The sequence below is a fragment of the Hibiscus syriacus genome, unplaced genomic scaffold (genome assembly GCF_006381635.1).
Source record: "Hibiscus syriacus cultivar Baekdansim isolate YM2019G1 unplaced genomic scaffold, ASM638163v2 tig00110597_pilon, whole genome shotgun sequence".
In the NCBI taxonomy this organism is placed as follows: domain Eukaryota; kingdom Viridiplantae; phylum Streptophyta; class Magnoliopsida; order Malvales; family Malvaceae; genus Hibiscus; species Hibiscus syriacus.
This window is the reverse complement of record NW_024062795.1, coordinates 5,853,363-5,881,267: the sequence shown is the minus strand read 5'-3', so window position 1 is coordinate 5,881,267 and position 27,905 is coordinate 5,853,363. Positions and strand designations below refer to the sequence as shown.

The following is a 27,905-nucleotide window of genomic DNA, read 5'->3' as shown; positions in this document are numbered from 1 at the left end:
CCAGCTGTCGAAATAGAAGAAGAAATCAATAAGTCCACTTTCCCTACTCTAGATGACTTCCTTATTGTTATTAGAAACGGGGTTAGACAGTGCACCAAGTATCTTATTGAAAAATTTGCTGGTTATAATTCATTGATGCCTTCTTTTCAAGCATCTACAGCAACCTTGGATAAAGAACAGGTTCCCACAAGCATAGCTGAAGCTCTAAAGGATTCTAAATGGAGAAAGGTTGTTGAAGAGGAAATTTGTGCACTAGATAAAAATGCTACTTGGACTGTTACAGACCTTCCTCGAGGAAAAAAGGTTGTTGGTTGTAAATGGATCCTTACTGTAAAGTATAACTCCAATGGTAGTATCCAACGATACAAAGCAAAACTAGTGGCCAAAGGCTTTACACAAACATATGGGATAGATTTCACAGAAACTTTTGCACCTGTGACGAAGCTGAATATTGTTCGAGTACTCCTAAGTTTGGTTGTAAATTACGATTGGCAATTACACCAACTTAATGTAAAAAACGCTTTTCTTAATGGCAAGCTAGAAGAAGAAGTCTATATGAAATTGTCATCTGGCTTAAAGTCTGTTAAAGGTAGCAACAAGGTTTGCAAGCTCAACAAGTCTCTATACGGGTTAAAACAATCACCCAGAGCTTGGTTCGAGAGGTTCACTAAAGTCATTCTGAAAAACGGCTACAAGCAGCCCCTCGCCGATCATACTCTTTTCATCAAGATAACTTCTAAAAATAATAAAGCTATCCTTATTGTGTACATGGACGACATAATTCTTACAGGAGATGATGAAGAAGAGATGTGCAATTTGAAGAAGTTGTTAAATAAGGAATTCAAAACCAAGGACTTGGGAAAGCTAAGGTATTTCCTAGGAATGGAGGTGACAAGGTCAAAAGGACTTGTGATCAACCAAAGAAAATATGTACTTGATTTACTCAAAGAAACTGGTTTTCTTGGTTGTAAGCCAACTGATACACCAATGGAGGCAAACTTGAGATTTAGCAAAGAAGATGGGTCCTTAGTAGACAGAGAGAAATTTCAAAGATTAGTAGGGAAACTAATTTACCTATCCTTGACAAGGCCAGATATAGTCTTTCCCGTAAATGTGATAAGTCAACACATAACTAATCCTACTGAAGAGCATATGGCAGCAGCAAATAGAATTCTCAAGTACTTGAAGAAAACTCCAGGACACGGCTTAATGTTTAAGAAGACACAAGAATGAACTGTTAAGATTTTTATACTCTAGTTGGGCCGAAGATCTTACTGAAAGGAGATCCACTAGTGGCTACTGCACTTTTGTTTGGGGTAACCTTACAACTTGGAGATGTAAGAAACAATCTGTCGTTTCAAGAAGTAGTGTTGAAGCTGAATTTAGAGCACTCGTATTGGGAATATGCGAAGGAATTTGGCTACTTAAACTATTGAAAGAACTTGGCACTAATCAAGAGGATCACTTTGAAGTTTTGTGTGATAATCAATTTGCTATTCAGATTGCCAAGAACCCATTTCAACATGATCGGACAAAGCATGTTGAGATTGAAAGGCATTTTATTGTTGATCAAGTTAACAAAAAGACAACCACACTTTCATACATTCCTTCAGAAGGACAAATTGCAGACATTCTTACTAAGGCTTTGCCAAAGCCTGTTTTCAATAAATTCCTATTCAAGTTGGGATTATACAATGTATATTCTCCAGCTTCAGGGGGAGTGTAGGAATTATAGAGATATATGAGTTGTTATCATTCCTTCAGTTAAGGGATTCTGTAAATAGTTTTCTACAATCCCTTATTTTAAGGGATCATATCTCCTAGGATTAGTATCTTTCCTTACTTAAGTCCTATTGAAAATATGAAGTAAATACAGAGAATTACTCTGATTCTACAATTACACTAACTAAAATTTTCAATATGTTTACATATTATAATTTGTAAAATACTAGGAATTTTTATTTACTTTATAAAGAAGTATAATTAAATTATTCAATTAAAAGATACATTTAATATGAATAAATTAATAATATGTGAAAACATTTGAACTAGAAAAAAAAAATTCTATTAAAAATATGTTTAAAAGAAAACAAAAATATAAATTACATATATCAGTAAAAAGAATTCAAAGAAAACACTAATTTAGTTATGGACTTGGCAAAGGAATACTAGTTTGAAAGTACATAAATTATAATAAAAATAAATATAATTTTGAGGGAAATTTTTGACTTCGCAAATTAAATTGTTAATATTGACAATAGTTACATTTACATATCACTTAACTTCGGTCATAAAGGTGTACCAATTTTTTAAATGGGAATTAGATGAACTGATCAATTGGTAATCAACAATCACTGAGAACTTTCCAAATATCTCATAAATCTAAGTTTCTTGATTGTACATCTATCTAGATTCAAAATGTCATTCCCCTCTCACTAAAAGAAGAAAATATTCTACCCATAGATTCACCTACTCCAACCTTATTTTTTTTGGAAAAGAATGTGGCCTCATTAAAAAAACCCTTCATAACCATCAAGTTCTGAAAAACTCAATAGTCATAGGAAGGAGGAAAAGAGTGCCTAAATTTTATTACCAGAAATTAGGATTACAACCAGAAACAGAATAGATAGAGTACATAGGTTCCCGTACAAACACCCAAATCATGACTCCTAAATAACCGAAACAAAGACGACTCCTAACACTATCCTATACCAGATTTTGCTAAGCCATCAACTTCATCATTAGTACATCTCTTAACAAGGGTAGTTATAACATTGAATTGCAACATAGTCTCCTTAATAGCTCTAACCAAATCAGCATAGTGAACCGGACAAGTCTGCAAGTTATTTATCCACTTTAAAGCAGTAGATGAATCACTCTCCAAAATCAGCCTCCCCTTATCCCTCCACTCTGAATTAATAAACAAGTTTAAGCCTTCTAGGATCGCAAGAATCTCTGCTAGGATCGGGGGGCCTGGACCAGTCGCTCTTGAGAAAGAACTCAACCTATTATTTTCAGCATCCCGGAGTACACCCCCAATACCACTAAACCTCTAATCAAAATTTACAGCCCCATCCACATTCATTTTAAAGAAACCCGTAGGTGGTGGACACCACTTTGGCTTATTCATTATCAATTTTGGAGGGGCACGGTTATAATCTGCCAAGGTTAAATCACCCACCAGACAGTCAACTTGGATATTGAGATCGTTGAATTTAGCCAAGAACCAAGAAGCCACCCTATACTTAACCAAGAAGAAAAGATTAGCCTTATCCAGTCTACCATTCTCAACACAATATGATTCCTGCAATTCCAAACAGTCCACAAAACAACACCCGGAATAAGTTTCCAAATATCAGAATTTGGATTTAACTCAAACCATGATAGCAGAAAACCTTTAGGATTATCTGGAAAAACAGAAAATAAATTCCACATTCGAAGGATGCGCATCCAAATTTCCCACACAGTTTGACACAAAAAGAGCAAATGATTAACCGACTCCTGCTCCAAACCACAAAACGTGCATAGAGAATCTTGAATTCCTTGGACACCCCTACTCAATAAATTAGTCTTAACAACCAGCTTCTGATGTACCACCTGCGAAAGAAAAACCTCAACTTTGGGAGGTAATAACCCACTCCAAACAATCTTTGACCATGACAAATCTGGTTCGGACAAGCTGGAAATTAGGCTACTACATGACTTAACCGAAAACACACCCTCACCATTTCCTTTCCAAATGAGACAGTCTTTAGTCTATCCAAGCTGAAATGAATCCAACAACGACATCAGTTCAATCCATTGATCAATTTCACTATCCATCAAATTTCTCCTCAAGTGAATGTCCCAACTCCACCTCCCATTGCTAACATTTTTAAATTCTGCAATGAACCCATCCTTTTTAACTGACAAAGAAAACATCCTGGAAAATTTGGTCTTCAGAGGGATGTTGCCTAACCAACTATCATGCCAAAATCTAATTGAATCTTCCTTTCCCACCTGTAAAATATGGTGATTACGAAAGCATAATCCGACGGTGTCATTCGACCAATAATTATTGATGACCCCTTTCCAAATCCAAGAAGCATTGGAAGGCAATTCCTTGTTCAAAACAATTGATTTCCTATCAACATTATATTTGCAACATAAAATCTTTTTCCACCAATAATCCTTCTCTGTCCCAAACTTGGAAACCCATTTTCCCAATAGTGTCCCATTCCGTAGTTTTAAATTTGAGATACCCAAACCCCCAAATTCTTTCTTTTTGCATACTAGTGACCAATTAACCCAGTGGATCCTTTTCTTCTGTACTATGGTCCCCCACAAAAAATTGGCCATTATAGATTCCAACTTCTTTCGAATACCCACAGGCATTTTAAAAAAAGACATGTAAAAATTTGGGAGTGTATCCAGGACTGATTTTACAAGAACAGCTCTTCCCGCAAGCGATAACGACCCTATTTTCCACCCTGCAAGCTTCTGATAAAATTTATTCACTATCGGTTCCCACATAGATACAGAATTCCGCATTGTGCCCAAAGGAAGCCCCAGATAATCTGTCGAAAATTCACCACGAATGCACAATTCAAAAATCTTGCCCAATCTTCAACTATTTGATCTTCTATATTTATCCCAAAAATCTTGCTTTTCAATAGATTTGGCTTCAAACCTGTACACAATTCAAAGACAACCAAAACCCTCTTAATATTCTTCAATTGACCTTCTGAGGCTCTGAAGAAAATTATCAGATAATCAGCGAATTGTAAGTGAGAAAGCGTAAAAGATGAATTATCTCGGCCTATCTGAAAACCATCAAACAACCCCAAGTGGACTGCTTTAGAAAGCAAAAGGTTTAGAAATTCTCCTACAAGATTAAAAGTGGAGATAAGGAACATCCTTGGCGTAGTCCCCGAGAAATGTTGAAATTGTCTGTTGGAGAACCATTCACAAGAATTGAAATTGAAGTAGAAGTTAAGCACTCTACTATCCAAGACCGCCATCTTTCTCCAAACCCCATAAACTTCATTATTTTGATCAAGATATCTCAATCCACAGTATCAGATGCTTTCCTAAAATCCACTTTGAAAACAATTACTTTCCTCCTCCAATAATCAATACCTTCATTAGCCAAGAATGAACAGTCGCATATCTGTCTCCCTAGGATGAAAGCAAACTGTGAAGGGCCAATCAACACATCTACACACATCCTCAACCTTCTTGATAGGATAAAATTTTGTACAAACCACCAACCAAACTAATGGGTCTATACTCATCAATACGAACTGGATTCGGCTTCTTCGGAATAAGTGTGATAAAGGAATGATTCACACCTCTCCCTAACTTTTTCCCGTCATAGAAACCCTTGAAAAACTTCAGAATGTCATCCTTCAAAACTGACCAAAATTTCTTAAAAAACCCCATGTTCAATCCATCCGATCCCGATGCCTTATTACTGTCCGAAGACGCAATTGCCTCCTAAATCTCTTCCTCCGAGAAGTTTCTTTCAAGAAGAGCAGCTTCATTCTCAGAAAGCCGTTTAAAGTTCAAATCCAAATGCTCCACCTACTCCAACCTTATCAGACTAACTCTGCACCATTCTTGAGAAAACCTCCTATCAAAAGCAAACGAACCTCCATTACTTCTTCATAAAAGGATCCAAATACCACACAAGTCAATCAGCTTGATCTTAGTCCCTTCCCTTGGGTGTATAATCATATTAGTTTGACCAAATTAAGATCAAGATCAGGCTATCCAACAAGTTGTTCCTACCATTTAAATAGTGTATCATCCAAAAGATAAGTTGACATTAACAGCAAAGCCTACCTAGTAGAGAATAACATAACAGATTACCATCAAAATTTCAATAAACAAGATCATTATTACAGCATTGGTCTTTAAATTTAAAAAATAAATAAATAAAAACTAATAAAAGAATCAAAATTCATCCTTTAATGAAGAAAAGATAAAAAGTCATTACTTACCAAAGAAAAATAATAAACATTTCTTTAAGGAAAAAATGTTAAACACAGAGATAAACATACCTCATCCAACTTCTTTTCACGATCTCGTAGAGATGACTTGGCTTGGATGAATTTCTCATTCCAGTTCTCATAAATGTCTGGAGCTAGATCTTTATAGGCCAGGCAAAGGGTCCGTAATCCAGCAGAGCCAAATTGCTCCAAGTGTTCTCTAGTCACTTTCTTTAAGTCATCACTTCCACCCACCAATCTCTCATAAATAACAGTATCAGCTCCCTGTGAAAAGCATGGTTCTAACCCAGCGTCATTTCCCATTTTTTTCCTCTTTGTCCAGGAAAAGAAAACATTTTTGTTACTCATCCTATTTAAGAAGTTCCGAACATACGTTACCTTACAGTATAGTACCAGCCTTCCATCTGGATAACGACAAACAACAGATTGGCGCTTCCTAGTACTATTTAATGAAAAAACAAATTAGTAGACAGCGCCAACCAGAAAGAACTCAAACAAAAAGACAGTGAAAGATGCATTCAAACCTATTGAACTCAAGAACATTTAAAATCTCATAAGAAACATCTTGGATTTTACCCATCCTCTCCACATGAGATTCACGAACATATATCATTGTAGGTGTACGCCTGCAGGAAAAAAAAGCCTCAAATCAGGCTGCAAAGCTATGTGGCAACAGTAACCTCCCCAACTAACGCAATAATAATGAAAAGTAAATTGGTTCAAAAAAATTCAGAGAAGCAGCCAAAATGCTTTGCAGCCAAAACAGAATAAACTTGAATTAAATTAAACTGTTTCTAAGACAACAACAACAAAACCCTATTCCCATATGCAATGGGGTAAGGGGGAGGTAGGGTAGTAGGCTGCTCCCAACGCATGGTTGAGAGCAGCTTCCGTGGAAGACCTCCGGCAGTCAAAAAATTCAAATAAAGATAAAATGCAATGCATGTATAAATTAAAACTGCTTCTAAGAATACTCATTAAAAAAATACACTTCTGAATGTGACATAGGGCACCCCTAAGCCCTAACCTGTAAAAGAAGAAGCCAAAATGTTTTGCAGCCAAAACCAAAGCAGCCTCATCTGGGGATGCAGCTTGATATTTGATTTTCTCAGGTGACTCGTCACCTTCAGGAAGCACAGTGTGACATATGGCAAGACATCTAAAAAATTCCTGCAACGAAGAAGCAAAACTGTCTTGAAATTTTGTAGTTAACATATTAGACTACCACATCAGTCTCAGTTTTATGCACTCCTAAATAATACTAAGTGTAGAAAATAGGTTTACTGGTGAAGAACATAAACTTTATTCACCGTTATATTTTTATCAAATAGGTACAGCAATGTTTTATACAAATGATGTACAAGAGTCCTAGCTAAGTTAACTTTATCCTTATCTACAGAATAGGCTAGAGTTAGTGATAAACTAGAACACTAATATACCATCTATATACCATCATAAATACCACTATATACCATCATAAATATTAAAAATGGCACCATCTATTGCTTCTATAGTTCTATTGCCAAAGGCCATATAAAAATACAACTATATGCACCATCATAAATGTTTCACATTAATAGTAGAAAGAATATAGTAAAAATACCTTGCAAGCATCAGGATTAGGCTCATTTCTCCAAGCACCTCGCATGAGCCTCACATCATCAAAATTGAAACCCTTTTCCCGCACGGGATTGGTTGATGTCTGCACCTATAAGATGTTATGAGAACAAGAATATCAGTCCATTGCAACATAGCTAATTTACCTAAGAAAAAAATATTCATTTCTTCATCAAGAGATATAAAAGATAATACCTCTTGGACCTTTATGCCTTTTCGTTCTGCGACACCCCTCTCAATTTCGGTCATACCTGTTCCATAGATTTCACCTCCAATCGTGCACTTGAAGAACTCCATTAAATTTCTTGTCAAAGTTCCAGTTTTATCAGAGAAAATGTATTCTACCTAATCATACCAACAATTTAAAATGATTTAGAACTAGACAGGAGGGAAAGGGGGGGGGGGATTTGCTGCATCTAATTCAACCCGGTAAAAATTGCATGTGCTTACCTGTCCAAGTTCCTCATTCAAATTAGATGTCCTAGCCAAAGCAGGGGTGTCGGTTTCAGCATGATACATATTTAAATCCTTGTTGATAAATTGAGTGGACTGAATAAACTTGACCATCTATTAATTGCATATGAAATCCACTAAGATTATTTTTGTGCATTGTTAAAGCAAGAAATCAAATAATACAAGGAAAAGAGGAAGGAAAACCTCAATAGAAACATATAGAGATATAGGGATAATTGTCGAGTATAAAGTGAGTAGGGTCAACATGGTCAAAAGAACAACCTGTAAAACCGGCAAAGAGGATTGAGTTAAAGTTTCATGTCTGTGAAAGAGAGACCCATAACCATCAAACATATATTACCAGAAATCTTTTGTTAGGGTTGAATTGATCTTCCACACTTCTACCAAGACCTAAGAAGAAGTACTTTCTGTTAATGAATACACCGCTGCAAAATTTCAAGAGAACATCATTATCAATAAATTCACAGAACAATTTGAAGAAATACCAGAACATTTAATGACATGTATTATAAGTGCAGACTGGCTATTTCACGCACCTGCCTATTGCTCCAATCAGACACATAGTAAAAAGAGTACCAAAGAGAGTCAGTATAAGTTTGTCAAGTTTCCTCTCTAATGTACTTCTTTTTGAAGGAACATTCATCGAATTCATCATAACCTGCAAACTCATCCCAAATTCCCACAAAGGACATCAACTTAGCAGAACAGAACAAGAATATAAAGAGAAGAAAAATAACACATTTGTCTGCATTAGGATAAACATAAACATAAACTTCTATGGTCAGTCAGTCGCAAATGATAATACAAATGCAAGTGTCAAAGGCTGAAATTATTTGAATACAACAGAAAAGTTTTTTTGTATGTAAATGTTCATATTTATACATTTCTGCTAATGCAAAAAAAAAAAATCCAATACACAACTTGCTTCATCATAGTGCATATAAGAGACAGTATAAAACTTAGATAGCGAACCTTTGTTTCATGACCAGTAAAAATAACAACCCCAACTATGAACTCAGTGTTTTTCAGACTGCAACCCTGAAATCAAATTGTCAATACCTCAGCCAGTTAAGTTCATCAGTGGAGAAAGAACATCAAATACAAGATTGCCAGAGGAAGTGTATAAAGAGCTGATGATGGAAGGACGAAAATCAGAATATACCCTCAGTAAAATCTGATTTGGAGAAAGAGGCAATGTTTGATTGTCTATTACAAGATTGCCGGTGAAAGTGTACAAAGAGTTGTTTGGTTGCTCACACTGCACTTCGCCTGCAAATTAACAAAAGAGTACTGGTATATATAAGAGCAAACTTAACTTTATTAAATATTTTAGTCAGTTGGTAATAGTATTACAAAAGCAAATAGCATCGAAGACCTGTGAGGCTGTGACAGTGTTAAGACACAGAATCAAGGAAATCACTTGACAAACATTTAGTTTTTTATGGTTAATAATGCAGAATTTGAATTCTGAAATAATGAAAAGGCTTAACCTTTAAATTCACAAGCCTTTTCAGGAGTGATGTAATCCCAATTTCTTTCTAGCGCCTTCCGGATTTTTAGATTTGTTTCCCCATCCAAATTTGCAGTCTGAAATTAGAAGGCCAGAAATTGTATTTTTGAAGTAAGGCACTCAACGATAAATAACATAAGGGTACTCACTTTTCATAAATAGAACAAAAGGTAGAGAAAATACTCCTAATAGGATCCCGAACAGGTTATTACCTCAATGTAGCAAACACCATCAGCATTTGTACTAGCAAGTAAAAGCATATCTGCAGGAAAAAATCCATCCTGCTTAACCTGCAACAAGGGCAAGAAGATTTCACACTGTATTCTTGTATATTTATGCAAGTAATATTCCCGTCATTCAACTTAACGAACCTCAATCGTAATAATATTACAATATCAACAAAAACAAATTTTCCACCAGAAAGAAAGGGGGAAGGGGGAAGTCAGAGTGTCATAAAAAATAAACACAATCATCTACAATGTTAAACATAATAAACGTCGAAGAACTCTCCTTCAGTAACAGTACTCAATCTCAATAGGACTGGCCATAAAAGTAATCAACAAAGAGTATCAAGAAACTCGCCTTGACAATATCTCCAACCTGCAACTTTTTCCATGGAATAGACTCCCACCTTTGATCTTGCAACACATCTACAGGAGAGTTATTTATTGCCATATCATTCTGGAAACGTTTCTGTTGTAGACAATAACAAGAAGAATAAAAGAGTAATAAGAATTCAGCATTAAATCCAAAATATAAAAGTCAAAGCTCAAGCTGACCCTTCCAGAGCCTTAAGCCCTGGGCACCACCACAAACCTACCAAACCAAAAATAAATGAATAAAATGAAGTCGAGATCAGGCCAAGCCAAAGGGGAAAAGGTATGACTAATATGAAATGTAGCACTCACCCAGTCCTCAAATGCCTCTTTAATAAGAGAAACTAAAAGCACCAGACTTAGAGGAACCACATTTGTTACAGGATGCACAGGGCTGCATTGACCAAGAGGGAATGTTAATTACATAACAGAATCAGACTTACAAGTCATTATTACCAAGAAAAAAAATCATAGCAGAAGAAAGAGGAAGGGGTCAAAAAGGAGATGCTTTACATGCTGGAGAATAGACGTCAAGTAAATGCAACTAGTGAGAACAAGGAAAAGGTAGAAGAATAGTATGGAGAATGCATAATAATATCTGAAAGATTGATTTACAATTTTTACTAAAAGCAGCTGATTGGGCTCCTAGTGAAAACTATCTTTTTAATAAAAAAGTATTATAGAACTTCATAGAAACAATGTGAATGAGGAAACATATTAACTCTTTTGTAAAACTGGAAGCAATACCAGAAGTTCCATTGGAATGTTATAACTTTTAAGGAATGGAAACATGAGACAAGCAGGACATTAAAAATAAAATGACAATATTGATAGTCATGTCCGTTTCTGTCTGGATAAGACTCTCGGTTCCAACATCTATTTAAAAAAATGGAGTAAATTAGACCAATGAAAATTTAAAGTATATCACTCAAAGATGAAGATTATTAGATCCGAGACAAAAAATAAACCATCATGTTCAAGGAGGAATTCAATCAAGCCCTACACCACAAACCTTACTTCAGGTGAAGTCAGGTAGTGGGAAAGTTGAACAAATTAATGTGATAATTCCAGCACCCCAAAAAATGCTTTGTAATCACCAAAGGCAACAAAAATCAACTATATGGTAGGAAAAAATTACCTATATGGAGTTGCTGATAGAATAGATACCATTAAAAAGTACAAGTTAGCAACCCGCCTGAACTGTCAGAGTAAAACAGAACTTCGTCAGGAAGTAGCCAGAATATAGGAGCTCCCAACTCTAACCAAATCCACATGAATGAATTAAGTTAGATTTCTAACTCATATTCCAAACCCAAAAACCAATGGTTGGTACAGTGAGGTAGTAACTTATTACAATAATGGTCAGCATGGTAGTTTTAAAGTATCAACCAATACATGGGGTACTTCTTGGAATTGAACATGGTAATGGTTGTCCTTCTAAACAATCTGGTAACAAATTTAACCGTTCTAATTGTATTCCTTAAGAATCTAGTACGACTCGTCAAGCATGAAATCAAAATAAATTTAGCCACTTTAAGTTGTTTAACTCCTAAGAGGAAAAATAAATCAATACACTAAAAGCAACGATTAAAATTTTCTGGAGTTATAAATGAAGATCATACACACCTCCCAGCTAGAAATGAATGTAGGTTATAGAATTTGAAATGGAAAACGTGAATCTTTGATGGAACATGGAAGGTGGTAAGAAAAATATTTTAATTTACAATTCTTAAAGAAAAGGTGTAAAACTCTCTTCTTTGCAAAAAACTATGATTTAGCTAAGAATAGATACAATACCTCCACTGTGTTTCCTAACCATGCCTGTTCTGATATGGAGAAGAATAAACGTAACCATATCCATGGAGTAAATTCATACAAGTTATATTCAATTAGCTTTCTCAAAAACCAATATATCACATGAAGACCATAAATAATCACCCATTTAATCATTAATTTAATAACAATTGAAGAAAATCATTTTATTGAAAATCGTTTTTTGAAGTTTTTATCCTGTTTTTGAGGTATTTAACAGTTGATCTTGATTCCACTCATCGTACTTACAACATAGTCATGGTCAGGGTTATTATTAAAACCATAAGTAGCACTACCCTAAAAGGTGTTCATAATAAATTCACATCAGACAACCCTACCCATTTCACTGCTATAGAACTCCAATAAACTTACCTGTTCGTAAAGCCCCTTTGGTAGAAAGGTAAAAAAGTTGTACTTGGTAGTTGATATGGAATTCCCCTAAAACAATAGATACCACGTTAATGAGAATCACATCCAACTTATCAGAATCAGATGCAAGCAACAACGTATGAATACAAACAAAACTTATGGGAAAAAATCTTACACAAATGATGCAAATTCAGCCACAAATCCACTTATACATAACATAATGTGTACATGTAAGCATATGAAATAAGCATCTTATCAATGATAAATAAGCTTTTATATTCTACTCATTCATATAATTAGTTGAACTTTCCAAATATTTATAGCTTGCCCACTGCTCCATACAGGCACAGGACATTAACCCACACTTGAAACTTGAAAGCAGAGATATTGCAAAAGATCAGTCATGGGCATATCAATATCTAGAATCTCATTAACCTGAAGTAACTTATAAAGCTGACCAAACCAACGGAATTAACTTGTTTAACTGAAAAAACCAAAACTGACATAAGTCGGTTAGTTCGGTTGTTTAATTGAATATTATTATATTTAAATTTTTGTTTATCATATTAATATTTAATATAATAAATAAATGATATCATATATAACTAAAAAATATATATAAATGTATTTATTTTATATTATAAATTTAAAAATAAAAAAAAGGTGGGTTAGTTCAGTCTATTTGGTTAACAAATTTAAAAACAGATAACCAATGGAACTAATCAAATAAACCATTTTCAAAACCAACTAAACCAGAGCAGCTTAACCAAATTTGATCGGTTTGATTGGTTAAATAGGTTTAAACCAAATAAAGCTCAACCCCAATAGGACAGTGATTATAGTTCTGTGGCATCAAGCAACAAATGCATATTTCAGAATAGATTTCTTCTTGTTCAATATACATAGATTTTTATCTTCATAGTGCAGGATTAGGTTTTGGCCTTGAAAAAGATGTTAAATAAAATTACGTACACGTCATGTGAGACATGCAAACATAACCAGAAAATAGAGAAGGTTAAGTGAGATTCAATTCCATCAAGTTTTAACTATAATTGAAGAACTTTAGTCTAAAGTTTTCTTATCCGAAAGATCACTACATTCTCCAAATCTTACAGAGTTTGGCTCTGAGCCTGTACTTCACTTCCTAAGATTTCTACAAAATAGCAACTCTCCTAATATATTTATAAAAGAGAAAATCGCCTCAGTGACCAAAAAAAAGTTATAATATACGATTTTAACCAACTTTTTTTGGATTTGCCAAAATGACCAACAAAATCGCAACGCGAAATAAAAATCGCAACGCGATCCCCAGAATCGCAAATCAGTTTCCAAAATCGCAACGCGATTCTTGAAAATCGCAATGCGATAGTACAAATTCGCATTGCGATTTTTCAAAATCGCAACGCGAATATGAAAATCGCAACGCGAACACATAAATCGCAACGCGTATCCGTAAATCGCAACGTGTATCCGTATATCGCAACGCGTATCCGTAAATCGCAACGATAATACATAAAATCGCAACGCGTATCCGTAAATCGCAACGCGATATTTAAAGCGCCATTATAATCGCTACGCGTATTTTATTTTCAAATTACAAAAACCAATATTAAGACAAAATCCCGTAATCGCAACTCATAACCTAAAACCTAAAATCACAACTCAGTCCCATCTCCATCTCTCACTCTCTACGGCGAAGAAATCCGTCCCCATCTCCGAAGATTTCCGTCCCCATCTCCGGCGAAATCCCTCACAACCATTCACGGTCAGAAATCCCTCACAATATTCAGAAATGGAAAATCAACCTCCGAGGGTTAGTTTTTTTAATTATTTTTATTTTGAAATGTTTGCATTATTGTAGGTTTTTCATATTGAAACTGATGATAAGTTTACTGGTCATTTCAATAATAGATTAACCATTTCACTTAGATTTCATTTCGCGTTACGATTCTGTCGTTGCGATTTTCATTTCGCGTTGCTATTCTCTCGTTGCGATTTTCAAGTTAGTATTTGTCTTTGTCTTTGTTCTGTCTTTTGGTTGAAGTAATGCAATCCATTCAAGTTTCAATTTGCAGAAGAGTCGCAACGAGATAAATGAAAATCGCAACGAGAGAATGACTGTCGCAACGAGAGAAATGAAAATCGCAACGAGAGAATCGCAACGCGAAATGAAAATCGCAACGAGAGAATCGCAACGCGAAACCAAAATCGCATTGCGATTTTCATTTCGCGTTGCGATTTTCATTTCGCGTTGCGATTCTTTCGTTGCGATTTTCATTTCGCATTGCGATTCTGTCGTTGCGATTTTCATTTCGCGTTGCGATTTTGGTTTCGCGTTGCGATTTTAAGTTTCGTGTTGCGAAAGTAAACTATTTCTTCTTCTGCAAATTGAAACTTGAATGGATTGCATTACTTCAACCAAAAGACAAAACAAAGACAAATACTAACTTCAGGGTATTAGTTTGAAACATATTTTTCTTTGTTATCTGATGCATTTTGTGAACTATGATAGAATAATGACTTGGGTGAATACAATGCAAGTTTGAAACATATTTGTCTTTGTTTTCACTGTTTAAATATCATGTCTGTTTATTTACTGATTTTTGTATTTAATTATTTAGCGGCCCGATAGAGTGGATGCTTTACGTCGGGTTATGCTTGCACGACGGAGTTCACGCATCAGACAGCGTGCACGTGCTATTAAGTCTCCGTACACCCCAATAGTGCGAAGACACCGCAAGAAGAAGCCCGACTCGCCTGTCATCCCTCAAGAGTCCACTCCTATCGTTGAAGAGGCCCCCCTATCATTCCTTGAGAGTCCCCTCCCACCGTTCAAGAGGCCACTGTCATCATTGAAGAGGTCCCTCCCACCATTCAAGAGCCCGATTCACATGGCGTCATATGTAGGCTTCTTGAGAAACCCTCTGACGTGCCGGACATGATGGATTCAAGTTGGCTCTCGTATGAGTTACCGGCCAGTACCATACCGGTATCTGAAGAGGAGAGGGATCAACTACCGGACACAATTCTGGATAACACCCTTTGGGCTAAGACCGCTGTTGATTTTTATCTACATGAGCAGAGCCAGGGGTGTTTCACTGACATATGCAAGCTCACCGATGATATCTATTTGTTGCTTGATCGGTCTTGGTGGGGCGTATTATTAGGGGTCGAAGACAATGGCTATTTCGATGGGGGGTAAGTCTTATATTTTTCTTATATTTCAATTTGATTAATTTTTTTTTTAAATTTATGTAAGTCACTAATATATGTCTTTTTTTGTAAAACAGCATATCGATGCGTGGGTGACACGTCTTCTAATAATAAGAAAACTTAAGAAAAATAAAAATATACGATATACAATTATGCCGACGTCTTTTCACGCCGTTCACTTGAAGAATGCACGAGATGAATCATTTGATTTGGGCAATGGACAAGCTAAACTTTATCCTGCATGGTGGGAGGTCGATAAGGTTAGTATTTATTTTAGATTGAGTTTAAAGGTTTTATGAAATAAGTGCGCAAATGAATGAATTATTACTTATGATTGCAGGTGTTTATCCCTGTTTTGGAACGTAAACATTGGATTCTCGTCGAGCTTCAGCTCCCATCCCTTAAGACAATAGTGTATGACAGCATGATAAATTACATATCATTGGCTGATTTAAGAGATGTTATTAAGGGATGGAGCTCTCATTTGGCTAAATTCTTGGATGCGATCAATTATTGGACTCGTTCTGGAAACAAGAAGCCAAAGAAGCTCAATATTACAGTTATTAGAGACGAGACCGCGCCACAACAAACGAGCGGAGCCAGAGGAGATTGTGGTCCTCTCGTATGCTTGGCGTTGGAGCGTTTGACGACGGGAAGCATCAAGTATCTACTTCCCACCGATAGAGATAGAGCTGCAGTAGGCTTGTGGTTTCGGCATTATATGGCTAAATCGATATATACGAGACGCTGCCTACCTGCATCCGCGTTATAAAAATGTCCATAAACAATTGGTAAGTTTATATACTTTTGGTTTGAAAATGTTTGGTTAAGTACCTAGAATTCAATAATTTGCTGTTTGTAGGTTTTAGATGTGTAGAAAGTGTTGTTTGAGCAAATGTTTGGTTTCTGCAGGTTAATCTCAGAAGTGAACTGCGTGAAAATGATGTATGGCTGCAAAAGTTGATTCAATAGTTTAATTGATTGTTTTTGATTGTTTAATTGATTTGTAAAAGTTGATTCAATAGTAGATGATCGGAAATAAGAATTATTGCTTATTTTTTGATTGTTTAATTGATTTGTAAAAGATGATTTGTAAAAGTTGATTTGTGTAATTGATGCGAATATAATTCTTATTTGTGCTTGTTTAATTGATTGAAATGTAATGGTTGATTTTGTTGATTTCAATCTGCATTATGTTGAAGGCAAAATTGACTATCGCAATGCGAAATAAAAATCGCAATGCGAAATGAAAATCGCAACGAGAGAATCGCAATGCGAAATGAAAATCGCAATGCGGAAATGAAAATCGCAACGGGAGAATCGCAATGCGATTTTAATTTCGCATTGCGATTCTCTCGTTGCGATTTTCATTTCGCATTGCGATTCTCTCGTTGCGATTTTCATTTCGCATTGCGATTTTCATTTCGCATTGCGATTTTCATTTCCGCATTGCGATTTTCATTTCGCATTGCGATTTTCATTTCGCATTGCGATTCTCTCGTTGCGATTTTCATTTCGCATTGCGATTTTCATTTCGCATTGCGATTTTCATTTCCGCATTGCGATTTTCATGTTGGGATTTTCATTTCGCATTGCGATTCTCTCGTTGCGATTGTAATTTCCGTGTTGCGATAGTCAAATGCATGCCTAATAGTGATAATAACTGAATAACAAGAGTTGGTTAAGTCAAAATGGTTGGCCTGAGTCATTAATTCAACTGAAAATGTTAAAAGTTCACACATAAAATCCACATAATACAACGTTTGCATTTAAAAATCACCTAAGTTAACAGTCCCAAAAGGTGAAGCCAATTGTGATTTTGATGATGATCCATATTTTGGTAGAGGAAAAGATGATTTTGATGGCACTGGTGATCCACATGTCAACCTTGTATGACCACTTTCCTTGCACCGACTACATGTCGATCTCTTCTTCTCTTCACCCTTAGACGGTATACGATCGTGACTTTTTGGTCGGCCAGGTAGCCTTCTGTCTATGGCTGGTGGCAAAACTGTTTGTAAGTCATCTGGTATGTCCCACTCAGAAGGATGTGGAATAGGGTAGACAATCTCGGCATAAGTCTGTCGATAAACTTCTGTAGTGTAGCAATCCATAGCGTATGCGCTTGAATCATCTTGGTTTAAATGAAAAGCAACTTTTATAACATGGCCACACGGATAACCAGATGTTTGCCATTTCATACAACTACACGTCTTTGCATTTAGATCGACTAGCCCATTTAAGTTATTATCCAGTACTTGAAACAAAGTGTTTGAACATGGTTCAACTCTCCATGACGTTGACTTCACAACACGTTTCGTTATCTTTTTTTCAGTCCATGGTGTAACACGATGTTCCAATGTTCCTGTAAATTTAAATAAACAATACTTAGTAAAATATATAAATATGATAAGTTACGAATTCAAAGAAATAATACCTGCATGGTTTCTTTTCTTGTAGTACCACTGTTGAATAGAGACTCGAAAAACTCCATTAACATAGTAATGGGTAATTTCCAGGAATGACGACTTAGAGCGTTGATTGATTCTGCACTATTAGACGTCATGAAACCATATCTTGCTCCAAGTTGATGTACTCTTGACCATCTTTCAAACCCGACATCTTCTAGTGTTTGAGCACACTGAGGCAAAACACGTCTTAAACAATTTATATGCTTATTGAAATCCACTCCCCGATAAGCTTTTACAGCCTTCCAGTATGTCCATTTGTGTTTTTTTATACCAGCAGACCTTGATTTTAGATTTCTATACAAATGAACACCACAAAGTCCATGAAAAGCATCTGGGAAACACCTTCTAACAGCGTTGTCAATTGAGTTTGCCCTATCGGATATGATTGTCAGATTGCTAATAGGACCTATGCAATCCCTAAGATGCCCCATAAACCATGTCCATGAATCAGAGGTTTCAGATTTGCCAACCCCGTAAGCTATTGGCAATATCCCATTGTTAGCATCCATGGCTACTGCTAATAAGTTTACTCCAAGGTATCGACCTTTCAAATGTGCTCCGTCAACTATAATAACTGGGCGCATGCAAGTAATAAACGAACGAATCTACAAAATAATATACACAAGAAATATAATCATTTAAATGTGAAATGCATGTAACTAACAAAAATGAGTCAACAAAATTATATTGATTTACTAACCGTAGCACCAATGGCGATAAACAGCAACTCAAAGCGTCCATCTCTATCTGTTTTGATATGAGTTACCGACCCAGGATTTTTCAGCTTTAAATTGTGACAATAAGCCGGCAGTTGGGCAAACGATGCTTCTGGCGACCCCCTCAACAATTCCAAGGCATAACATTTGGCTCTCCAAGCTTGAGAATATGATATACTAATCTTGAACCGAGCATTCATGTCAGTCATAATTTCATGTCCCCGATATACCCTGCCATTCAAAAACATTAACTCAGCCAGAAAACCACCCAACACCTTTTTGTTTGCCTGTCTATGGTGAGGAAAAACTTGGGTTCTTGAACATGTATGTTTATCAATAAAAGTCCTAACTTGAAACATTTCGCAATCTTTTATTCTCTTTGCAATCATTCGCCACATACAGTTTTTGTCAATCATACACCTTGTTTCGAAACGATCTTTGCTTGATTTGTTAACTTTTAGTTGATAGCCATCTTCCACACATTTCGTATACAAAGCTATCTTCAAGTCTTCCTTTGTATCAAAACAATCATCTTTCTTGATACGAATAACTTTTGTGTAACAATCAACTGCTTTCTTTACCAACTCTTCTTCCGGTATCTGAAGTAATTCTGGCATATTCCAGTTATACGCCCGTGGCATTTTCTTTTCTTCGGGGATTTTTCTTCTTCTTTTTCTTCTTCAGGATTATATGAATTACAGAATGGATGTTCAACATGTTCATTCACAGTCGTAACTTCCTCCTCATTATCATCAACAATACATTCTTCGGCAACGGCTGTTTCATCATCAAAATTCGGGTATTGACCAATATCAAAATCATTACACGCAGGGTCTGTTTCTTCTTCTGAAACATCATCAAAATCCGTGTATTGACCAATATCAAAGTCCGGATATTGACCAAGACCAAATTTCGAATACTGACTAGTACTCACAATTTTTTCTGTTGGCTCATCATCGTCTAACTGGTCAATACGAAAACCGGAATTTGGTGCTGAAAGTTGATTGGGATTTGGATTAGAGAAAGGTTGTGGGTTTTGAGAAAAACTTAGTTGATTACTACCCGCTACTGACCCAACAATACTACTTCTAGGTTCAACAACATACAATGTAACATCATCTTGTGAAACACTAATGTAAGCAATGAATCGTTCAACATCTTCATTGTCGGTTAACAAATAAACTTTACTATTTCTCTGATAAGATAGCCTAAATCCACTTAGGGGCTCTAAATTCAATTTATTTGAAACACGTAGCATTAGAGTTTCATAAGTTAACTTTTGTAAAGACAATTTTAGTTGAAGATTCATGGGTAAAGGCATATATTGTAAAACACCATGAACATTATCCCATGACCCTCCAAAACACAAATCTATCCAAACATGATCAACATTAGATGATTTCATGGTTGTAAATTAATTTACTAAACAGACGAGCTGCGAAACTAAAACCTGTTGCCGGATTGGGAAGGATGTCGTTGGATATAGGAACGGATGTCGCCGGAGAGAGTGATAGATGGAGATGGAATGAGTTGCGATTTAGGGATTTAGTTTATGATTTCAGTGTTATATACCCAAAATTTCAGTGTTGTGATTTACAGATTCTCGTTGCGATTTACGGATTATCGTTGCGATTTACAGATTCTCGTTGCGATTTACGGATTATCGTTGCGATTTACAGATTCTCGTTGCGATTTACGGATTATCGTTGCGATTTACGGATACGCGTTGCGATATACGGATACGCATTGCGATTTACGGATACGCGTTGCGATATACGGATACACGTTGCGATTTACGGATACGCGTTGCGATTTATGTGTTCGCGTTGCGATTTTCATATTCGCGTTGCGATTTTGGAAAATCGCAATGCGAATTTGTACTATCGCATTGCGATTTTCAAGAATCGCGTTGCGATTTTGGAAACTGATTTGCGATTCTGGGGATCGCGTTGCGATTTTTATTTCGCGTTGCGATTTTGTTGGTCATTTTGGCAAATCCAAAAAAAGTTGGTTAAAATCGTATATTATAACTTTTTTTTGGTCACTGAGGCGATTTTCTCTTTATAAAAAGGATGAAGATATTAAGCTCCAAATCAGACATTTAAGATTAACTAAAATGTGACAGCCACATAATAAAATCATTTAGGTAATGTTCTTCAGTTTAGTTAAAGTGTGGACTTCAGTATAGTAAGATTCTTCTTCTCACAGATTTACATTTCCCTCACTTTAGCATTGCCCACTTTAAGTTCTAATGTTACCAATCTAATAGTAGCAGCAACATATCTGATTCTAAAGGATCCGATCAAATTAACATTTTTTAAAAAAAAGCGAGAAAAACAAGCAATTAGTAAAATTTAATTAAGCCAAGAAAATAGAAAAATTAATAAAAATAACTAGAAGTCTAAATCATGCTCCGACTGGTGGTAACATTAATTTACTAAACATTTTAATAGATTCAAATTCACAACAGCTCGTATTTTCCAGGAGATCAAAAGTCCAAAAAGGAATCGTACACTGAAAATACTAAAAAAACCACAAATTAAGTATAAACTATATAAATACCCTGTATCGACGGGCGAAATTGGCGTCGCGGTCATTGCAGTAGATGGTGCGGTAGGCGGGCGCCTGAGGTTGAACCCGACCCAGCGTGACAGTTCGAGACGGCGCATGTTGGCCAAAGCTCTCACTACGACCTTGTTGCGATCTCATCGATGACCTAATGTTTTCCCATCTACTCATCTTCCTTCTCTTCTTTCAGATATCCAAACAAAAAGTAAAAAAGAAATCAAAACAAATCGGCACACGTAGATTCAGAAGTGGAATCTTGATTGCTTTTTTCTATGGCTGTGACAGCTGCTCCTCGAATCGATGGAGCTCGATTGAAGGCAAGAGGTCTCCTTTGCGACGATGAAACACAGAGAGAGAGAGAGAGGCCTCCTTTGCAACGATGAAACAGAGAGAGAGAGGCCTCTTCTTCATCCAATTTAGTTTTTTTTTAAAAAAAAAAATTGCTTCGCCCTTCAGGTTTTTTGACTTTGTATTTACTGTAGTATGTTCTTTACCCTCTTTTGTTTGCTTAAACAATATTTTGTTCCCCTTGAAGTTGGATTCTTTGAACAAGACTAGACCCGAACCGCGTGATATTTTTGCTTATTCGTTTCGGCGCGTGGTTGTTTCTCTTTGCGGACAATAAAAAAAAGCGGGTTAGCTGGATTTCATAATTAATCAGGCGCGTGAGAGATGACGTGGTAGGGGAAAAGGTAAATCGGGAAACTGCGTTCAAGCTCCAACGAGGACATTTCCTTGAAAATGGAGGCGTTAGAACGACGACGTTTGGTCAATATATCGTGGACTATCTGATCTTGTAATTGGCAAAAGGCTATCTCGTCCGACAAATTAGCATTTGTTTAGTATGTTTTAACAAGAATTGCTCATCTAACTTAATTGGTAGAGTACAAGACTTTTAATCTTGTAATCGTGGGATCGAATCTCACTGAAAGCAATTCGAACAATTCATAACGGAAGTCTTTCACGAAAACTGCTCTCAACCTGACGTTGGGAACAGCCTACTACCCTACCTCTCCTTACCCCATTACATATGGAAATAAGGTCAGCTAATTTTATTTAGTATGTTTTAACAAACTCAATATTATGAAAAAGTTTGACTCCACATTTAAGCTTCGGTGATCCCGAACTAGTAAACTTTCTTGTACAACAACAATAATCAATCCCAGGAGATTCTGTTTTGTTCAGGTATATCAGTACAGAGAAGGCGTGGCGTTAAGCCTAAACATGTAACATAGTAAAACAATACATTGTCCAAAACACAAGTATGATGTTTTAAGGCAATAACCTTTAGCATTCTTTTTGACAGCAATAGCGTCTCCATGCCCCGTTTCGAGCACGGAAAATATTGAGTCTCTCTTATTGTGTATTGACAAGGGGTTATCTATATTACGTTGTTCTTTCGAAAGCGCCACCCATATGCAACCACTCGGGTGATGTGTCACGACTGTATTCTCTCGTTGCTTGTGAACCATATGCCATTCCAGAAGTATCAAAAGTTTGATGGCCATACTGAAACACCAAAAAAATAGATAGTTATGAAAGGTTGGATTCTCTACAATGAGTTTGGTGAATACCTAAGATAACTACATCAAAGAAAGATTAATTAGGAGGTAGATTCATAGTAAGGATGTAAATGAACAACACAGGATTCGATGAACAGTTATTTTACAAACAAACAGGAACACGGACACAAGTCGTAGTGTCAATCCTTAAGAAGGAAATTGTGCAATCCATTAAGAATTTCAGGAAAGGTGTGTTCTATTCTTTTTTTGGGATACCAACTACAACAGAAGGCTATCCCCCAAACAGACGTGAATCTTAGATGAACATGGCACAAGTTTGATTCAACTACGAGCACCTAGGAAGCATACGCCTATGCTAGCACTAAAAAGGAATGTGATCAAAATTTGGGTCTCAAATTAATTTAAACAAAAGGGTTCAAGGACAGACACAATAAGTACTTACATCTTTAGGTGAAAATACTTCGACGGCAGTGTTCATTCTTGAATTGACTGCTTCAAGCTTCACTGACAAGAACTGCAACAGCAGAAAATTTCCAGAACACGAGTTTGAGATAAGCAACAGAGGAAAATTGCAAAATAAATACAGTGATACATGAGCAGAAGGATCCACACCTCGACTTGATGTTGCAGTGATTGAATGTAATTAATTATCTCATCAAGGACAAGCGCTTTGCCAATAACCTGAGTCCAAAAAAATAACTCAGCAAGGGGCTTAAAATATGTCATGTTACGGGAAAGCTAAATAAAAATCTCAACACGGTGTTGGTATCGCAGGCAATAGAAAGTCACTGGCCATAGCACTAGATAAGTAATCAATTCGCTGATAAGCAAGGACAGGTTCACAGGACACCAAGCACTTGTTTTTCTTATACATCAATATTGAACAAAATTGCAAACCGTTCGCAGACAATAAACCGCTTACGAATTCCATGGTATACCTTATTGCAGCCAGGGACCAGATCCTGAAGAATTTTCATTCGTTCGCTGATCTTTTCTCTCCTTGCCTGCCCCCAATAAAATGATTCAGATCAAAGAAACATATTTAGATTCTATGAATTTCGACCAAACGCCAAAGCTAAACAATGATTGTAAACATTGTATGAGACTGATTTTTAGGCATATCCTGCAGCAAAATTACCCGTTCTGCTAGACTGTGACTATCGGTAGCTTGACCCCTTCTAGTTCGCACGTGGATGTAGTCTTGTTTAGGTGGCTCCGGTGGTGGCGGTTGTGCTTTTTCTTCCACCGGTTTGCCTGAACTGGGTTCTGCATCGGCTTTAGAATCTTGACGCTCATCTGTACCTACTGATGCTTTAAGTCTCTTCCCATCACAATCATTCTGCCCAAATTATTAACAAAGTTTATCATATGAAATCAACAAACTTTCCCTATAATAATCAGTCACCAGAAATAAGTAAGAGCAATCCCAAAATACCAGCAAGAACCCAACATTCGAACTTAAAAGAACTACAGAAAACAAGCTAAATCTGAATCAAAATAAATACAATTCAGATCACAAAAATCCAATTGATTAAAGAGAAAACCAAGTCCATTGCCATTACGAGTGGAAACAACAAACCTTAGCTGCCTCGTCTTCCTCATCACGCCTTCTCCTCACACCACCACCTCCTCTGAGCTGTTGTTCCAAGCTAACTGGACCATTACCAGAAACCTCCTGGTTCGGGTCGACGATCTGACCCGACCCGGATCCAAACTTACCCATCCTTATCCCTGATTCACTAACTGGGTACTGCCAGATCTCCGCTAGATTGTACCTCCCATCGCTCATCATAGCTAGTGGATCCATCACCATTAAACAAAACCCAAGCTCAAACTTCACATTAAAAAAAGCCAATAATTGTTAACAACCTCAAATTTCTGGGCTTACTTTTTCTTATAATGAAGGGAAACAGAAAGCGAGAAATGGTGAGCTTTTATTTTTTGTTTTTGACAGTGTGAGAGTGATGCTCTCCTTGGACAGTGGAGATTGTTGGTTTCACAATTTTGTGTTCTGCTCTCCTTCGACTGAACCCTCTTGCTTTCTGGTTTCTTCTCAATGTCGTTGTTTCCTTTTTCTTCTTTCTGGTTTTATGAGAGAGGGAGACCTTGGGAGTTGCGAGGCGAACTATCAGTTCCAGTGAGGATTTGTCGGATGGGGTCCACCGATTCTTTTTCCTCTAGCTTCTTCATAAACCACTTCTCTTTCTCACGTGCAACTCCACCTCAGTTCTCTACCGTCGGATCAATGGCTTCGCTTTATATCAACGGTTCAATTAGTCTTACAAAATATAGTGGTGAGAATCTGATTCATGAAATAGCAAAAGGATAAAGGATGGTTCTCACAATTATTTTATTTTGATATATTTTTAATACTTGTGAGAAATAAACTTAAAATTTTTAAAAACCTTAAATAAATTTGAAATATATATAATTTTTAAATTATATATTAATAATATAAAAATAGTTTTAAAAATTTATAATCATGTAATTTTTTAAAAACAATTTGTAAATTTTTAAATGTATATAATTTCGATAAAAATCTGAATGAAAATAGTATTAACTATCACACTTCTAAATAATAAGTAACACAAATTGCAATTCAACTGATATTTATAAAAGTCGCATGTTATTTCAAAATATTAAATTGATTGTTGTTGGTCTCATTTTGCATTTTTAGTTTTTCTTTTAAATGAGATGATGAGGTGTATCGTAATTTTATTAAATTGTTAAATTTATTAAATTATTGAATTATTTTATATTAAAATAAATATTAAACTGATAAGATTTTTAAATATCAAGGATTTTTAAATTATTATTTTGTAAGTACAAAATAATATATATTCAAAAATAATTCTCAATCTCTCGACATTAAACACTCACACTTCTAGCTTCTATGGTATTCAAACTCGAGTCATAAAAGAATAACAATAATTCTTTTATAAAAATTACTACTTGATTCGTACATTTTTTAATTATGTCATATCACGTCATCGATTTTATTGAATAACGATTAATTTAAAATTTTGAAAAAGTAATGCTAAATAAAATTCAACTTATATTTATAAAAGTCACATGTGACTTCATTTGTTTTGAAAAAGTAATGCTATATATAATTTTATTAGATAATCAGTTAGACGACCAAAAACAAAATTATAAAACAAATAAAAAAAAACATCAACTCTCATGAAATATAATAAGGAAGAACAGATTAATTCAGCTAATAGTAACAATATGGATACCTCATTCCGTATTCTTATATTTCATTGTTTTATATTTTTATATAATCATTTAGTATATGATTTTATAGAAAAATGAACCATCAACTGGTATCAATAGTAAAAAATAATGTTATTTTTCGTATAAATTTTATATTTTAATAATTGTATTTACAGTGTATGTATACGTTGTTAATAGGTTAGGAAAATCCTGAATAGATAATATCTTATAGTCACACCAAACAATTCAAAATATAATCATAAATATTTTAATCATTAGATAAAAAAATTCACCAGCCATTAAAATTGAATCAGAAGTGTCACACCAAAAATCACATGTAATCCCAACCCAAAATTAGTAATCACACGTTACCCACAACGATAAGGGTGGGAAAGAGGATGTACTATGAATCCAACTAAGAAAAACAAGTAAGATAATAGCTTGTGCCCGACTTATCGTCATTTTGATGTTAAATCTAGTTAGGCTCACTTCAAAAGCAACTGGGTTCCCTGTGCTTAAATTAGCAAGAATTTGATTCCGTCGTCTGATGATACGCAACTACCCCTTTGTTGCTGTCTTTATGGATATCGGTTCCTGTCCATTGCCAAACATATGCAAACACAGACAGCAGCCTCAATTGCTGCTTTGTTTTCGAGCTCTCCCTTTCAGGGCTGGCCTGTTGCAGTAAATCACTGTTGCCCTCGTTACTGGATTTTCTTTTGTAAAAAAATTCACGTACAAATTACGCATCTGATGCCAAGTGTCACTTCATTTGTTTTTAAACAAAAATAGGTTTATTCAGGAAAATAATAAGAAAAATATATAAATTGATCTAGAATTATTTAGGAAAATTGATCATTTTGAATAGTATAATTTTAAGTGTATACAACTTTGCTTTAATGTTGTGTACTGGATTTAATTTTGAGAATTTAATTATTTAAATAATATCAATCAAGTCATTGTTGTTGACTTTTGACGGAGGAGTTGATATGACAATTGATAAAATCGGTGTAAATATATATTTAATTATCATTACTTACACATTCAATCAAATTGATCTCAATTTTAATTTAATTTAATAAATTTAATTATATAATCAAATGATGATATTTTTTCTTTTTCCTCCTCTCCTTAATTTTAATTTATTTAATTTAATTTTTTTCCAGAGTAACAAATGTCACTCTCTTATTGGAAAATAGGAAGTAATGGGCTATTGGGCTAGGATGATTTAAAGGAACATGAGCAATGATGAAGCGAGGCAAAATCACTGGGCCAATATCTGCCTTGTAACACTTTTTACAAGATAATGTAAATAACTTATACTATAGTTAATATTAGGAAAAAATGAAAGTGAACCAAGTAGGGATTCAAACACAAGTTATTTAAAGAGTATGAAGCACTTAAATCACTAAAATAAATTTAACAATTAATTTATATTATGATAGATTTCATATATATTTCAAATTTTAATTAATTCAATATAAAAAGTAAAAATGAATTTATTTTCTTATATTTTAAATATTTTCTAAACGATTAACTAATGATATGATATAAAATGTAATTTTATATTTAAATTATAAATATAATAATAAGTAATTTAATTTATCATAAAACTATAATTTAATGTAAGTATAATTAAATATTTATCATATTTTAAATTGATTTGAATATGATAATTATAATAATAATTTAAATTAATAAAAAATTATAATTTGACATAAATATAAGTTTAATTCAACACTTATCATATTTTATTCATGACAAATTTTAATTTTTAAATAAAATATATATTGTAAATTTCAATGGTTTAAATTATAAAAAAAATAAAAT

General features: G+C 35.1%; 2 protein-coding genes across 8 annotated transcripts in view; both read right to left on the bottom strand.

Moving 5' to 3' along the window:
* Nucleotides 1-21,718, bottom strand: part of LOC120133889 (phospholipid-transporting ATPase 3-like) — a 47,155-nt gene extending 25,437 nt beyond the window's left edge. The window contains exons 1-19 of one of the 2 annotated variants that reach the window (XM_039150382.1): nt 21,331-21,718; nt 12,372-12,437; nt 11,326-11,387; nt 10,500-10,581; nt 10,174-10,284; nt 9,804-9,881; nt 9,572-9,668; nt 9,244-9,350; nt 9,054-9,119; nt 8,618-8,739; nt 8,422-8,506; nt 8,265-8,342; nt 8,058-8,174; nt 7,803-7,952; nt 7,594-7,698; nt 7,018-7,160; nt 6,515-6,616; nt 6,369-6,432; nt 6,042-6,254 (exon numbers count right to left, since the gene is read on the bottom strand). In XM_039150382.1, coding sequence (XP_039006313.1) covers nt 6,042-6,254; nt 6,369-6,432; nt 6,515-6,616; nt 7,018-7,160; nt 7,594-7,698; nt 7,803-7,952; nt 8,058-8,174; nt 8,265-8,342; nt 8,422-8,506; nt 8,618-8,739; nt 9,054-9,119; nt 9,244-9,350; nt 9,572-9,668; nt 9,804-9,881; nt 10,174-10,284; nt 10,500-10,581; nt 11,326-11,387; nt 12,372-12,437; nt 21,331-21,507 — 2,025 coding nt within the window. In that variant the 5' untranslated portion in view covers nt 21,508-21,718. Of the gene's footprint in view, nt 1-6,041; nt 6,255-6,368; nt 6,433-6,514; nt 6,617-7,017; nt 7,161-7,593; nt 7,699-7,802; nt 7,953-8,057; nt 8,175-8,264; nt 8,343-8,421; nt 8,507-8,617; nt 8,740-9,053; nt 9,120-9,243; nt 9,351-9,571; nt 9,669-9,803; nt 9,882-10,173; nt 10,285-10,499; nt 10,582-11,325; nt 11,388-12,371; nt 12,439-21,330 lie in introns of those variants that run through there. The other variant, XM_039150383.1, reaches the window with a different exon arrangement.
* On the bottom strand, nt 192-25,014 carry LOC120133890 (transcription factor BHLH089-like). 6 transcript variants are annotated; one of them, XM_039150389.1, is made up of 11 exons: nt 24,749-25,006; nt 24,439-24,699; nt 24,128-24,207; nt 23,998-24,094; nt 23,798-23,863; nt 23,472-23,540; nt 23,302-23,373; nt 22,690-22,845; nt 18,691-18,697; nt 7,168-7,178; nt 192-202 (listed from the first exon to the last, which is right to left on the bottom strand). In XM_039150389.1, the coding sequence occupies exons 2-8, from the start codon at nt 24,670-24,672 to the stop codon at nt 22,723-22,725; spliced, it is 741 nt and encodes a 246-aa protein (XP_039006320.1). In that variant the 5' UTR covers nt 24,673-24,699; nt 24,749-25,006; the 3' UTR covers nt 192-202; nt 7,168-7,178; nt 18,691-18,697; nt 22,690-22,722. The 6 variants fall into 6 exon arrangements, with proteins under 6 accessions (XP_039006320.1, XP_039006321.1, XP_039006319.1 ...); XM_039150390.1 differs by having other exon boundaries at nt 24,128-24,198; nt 24,749-25,002; XM_039150388.1 differs by having other exon boundaries at nt 23,998-24,207; nt 24,439-24,653; nt 24,748-25,014.
* Nucleotides 25,015-27,905: the final 2,891 nt, after the last annotated feature.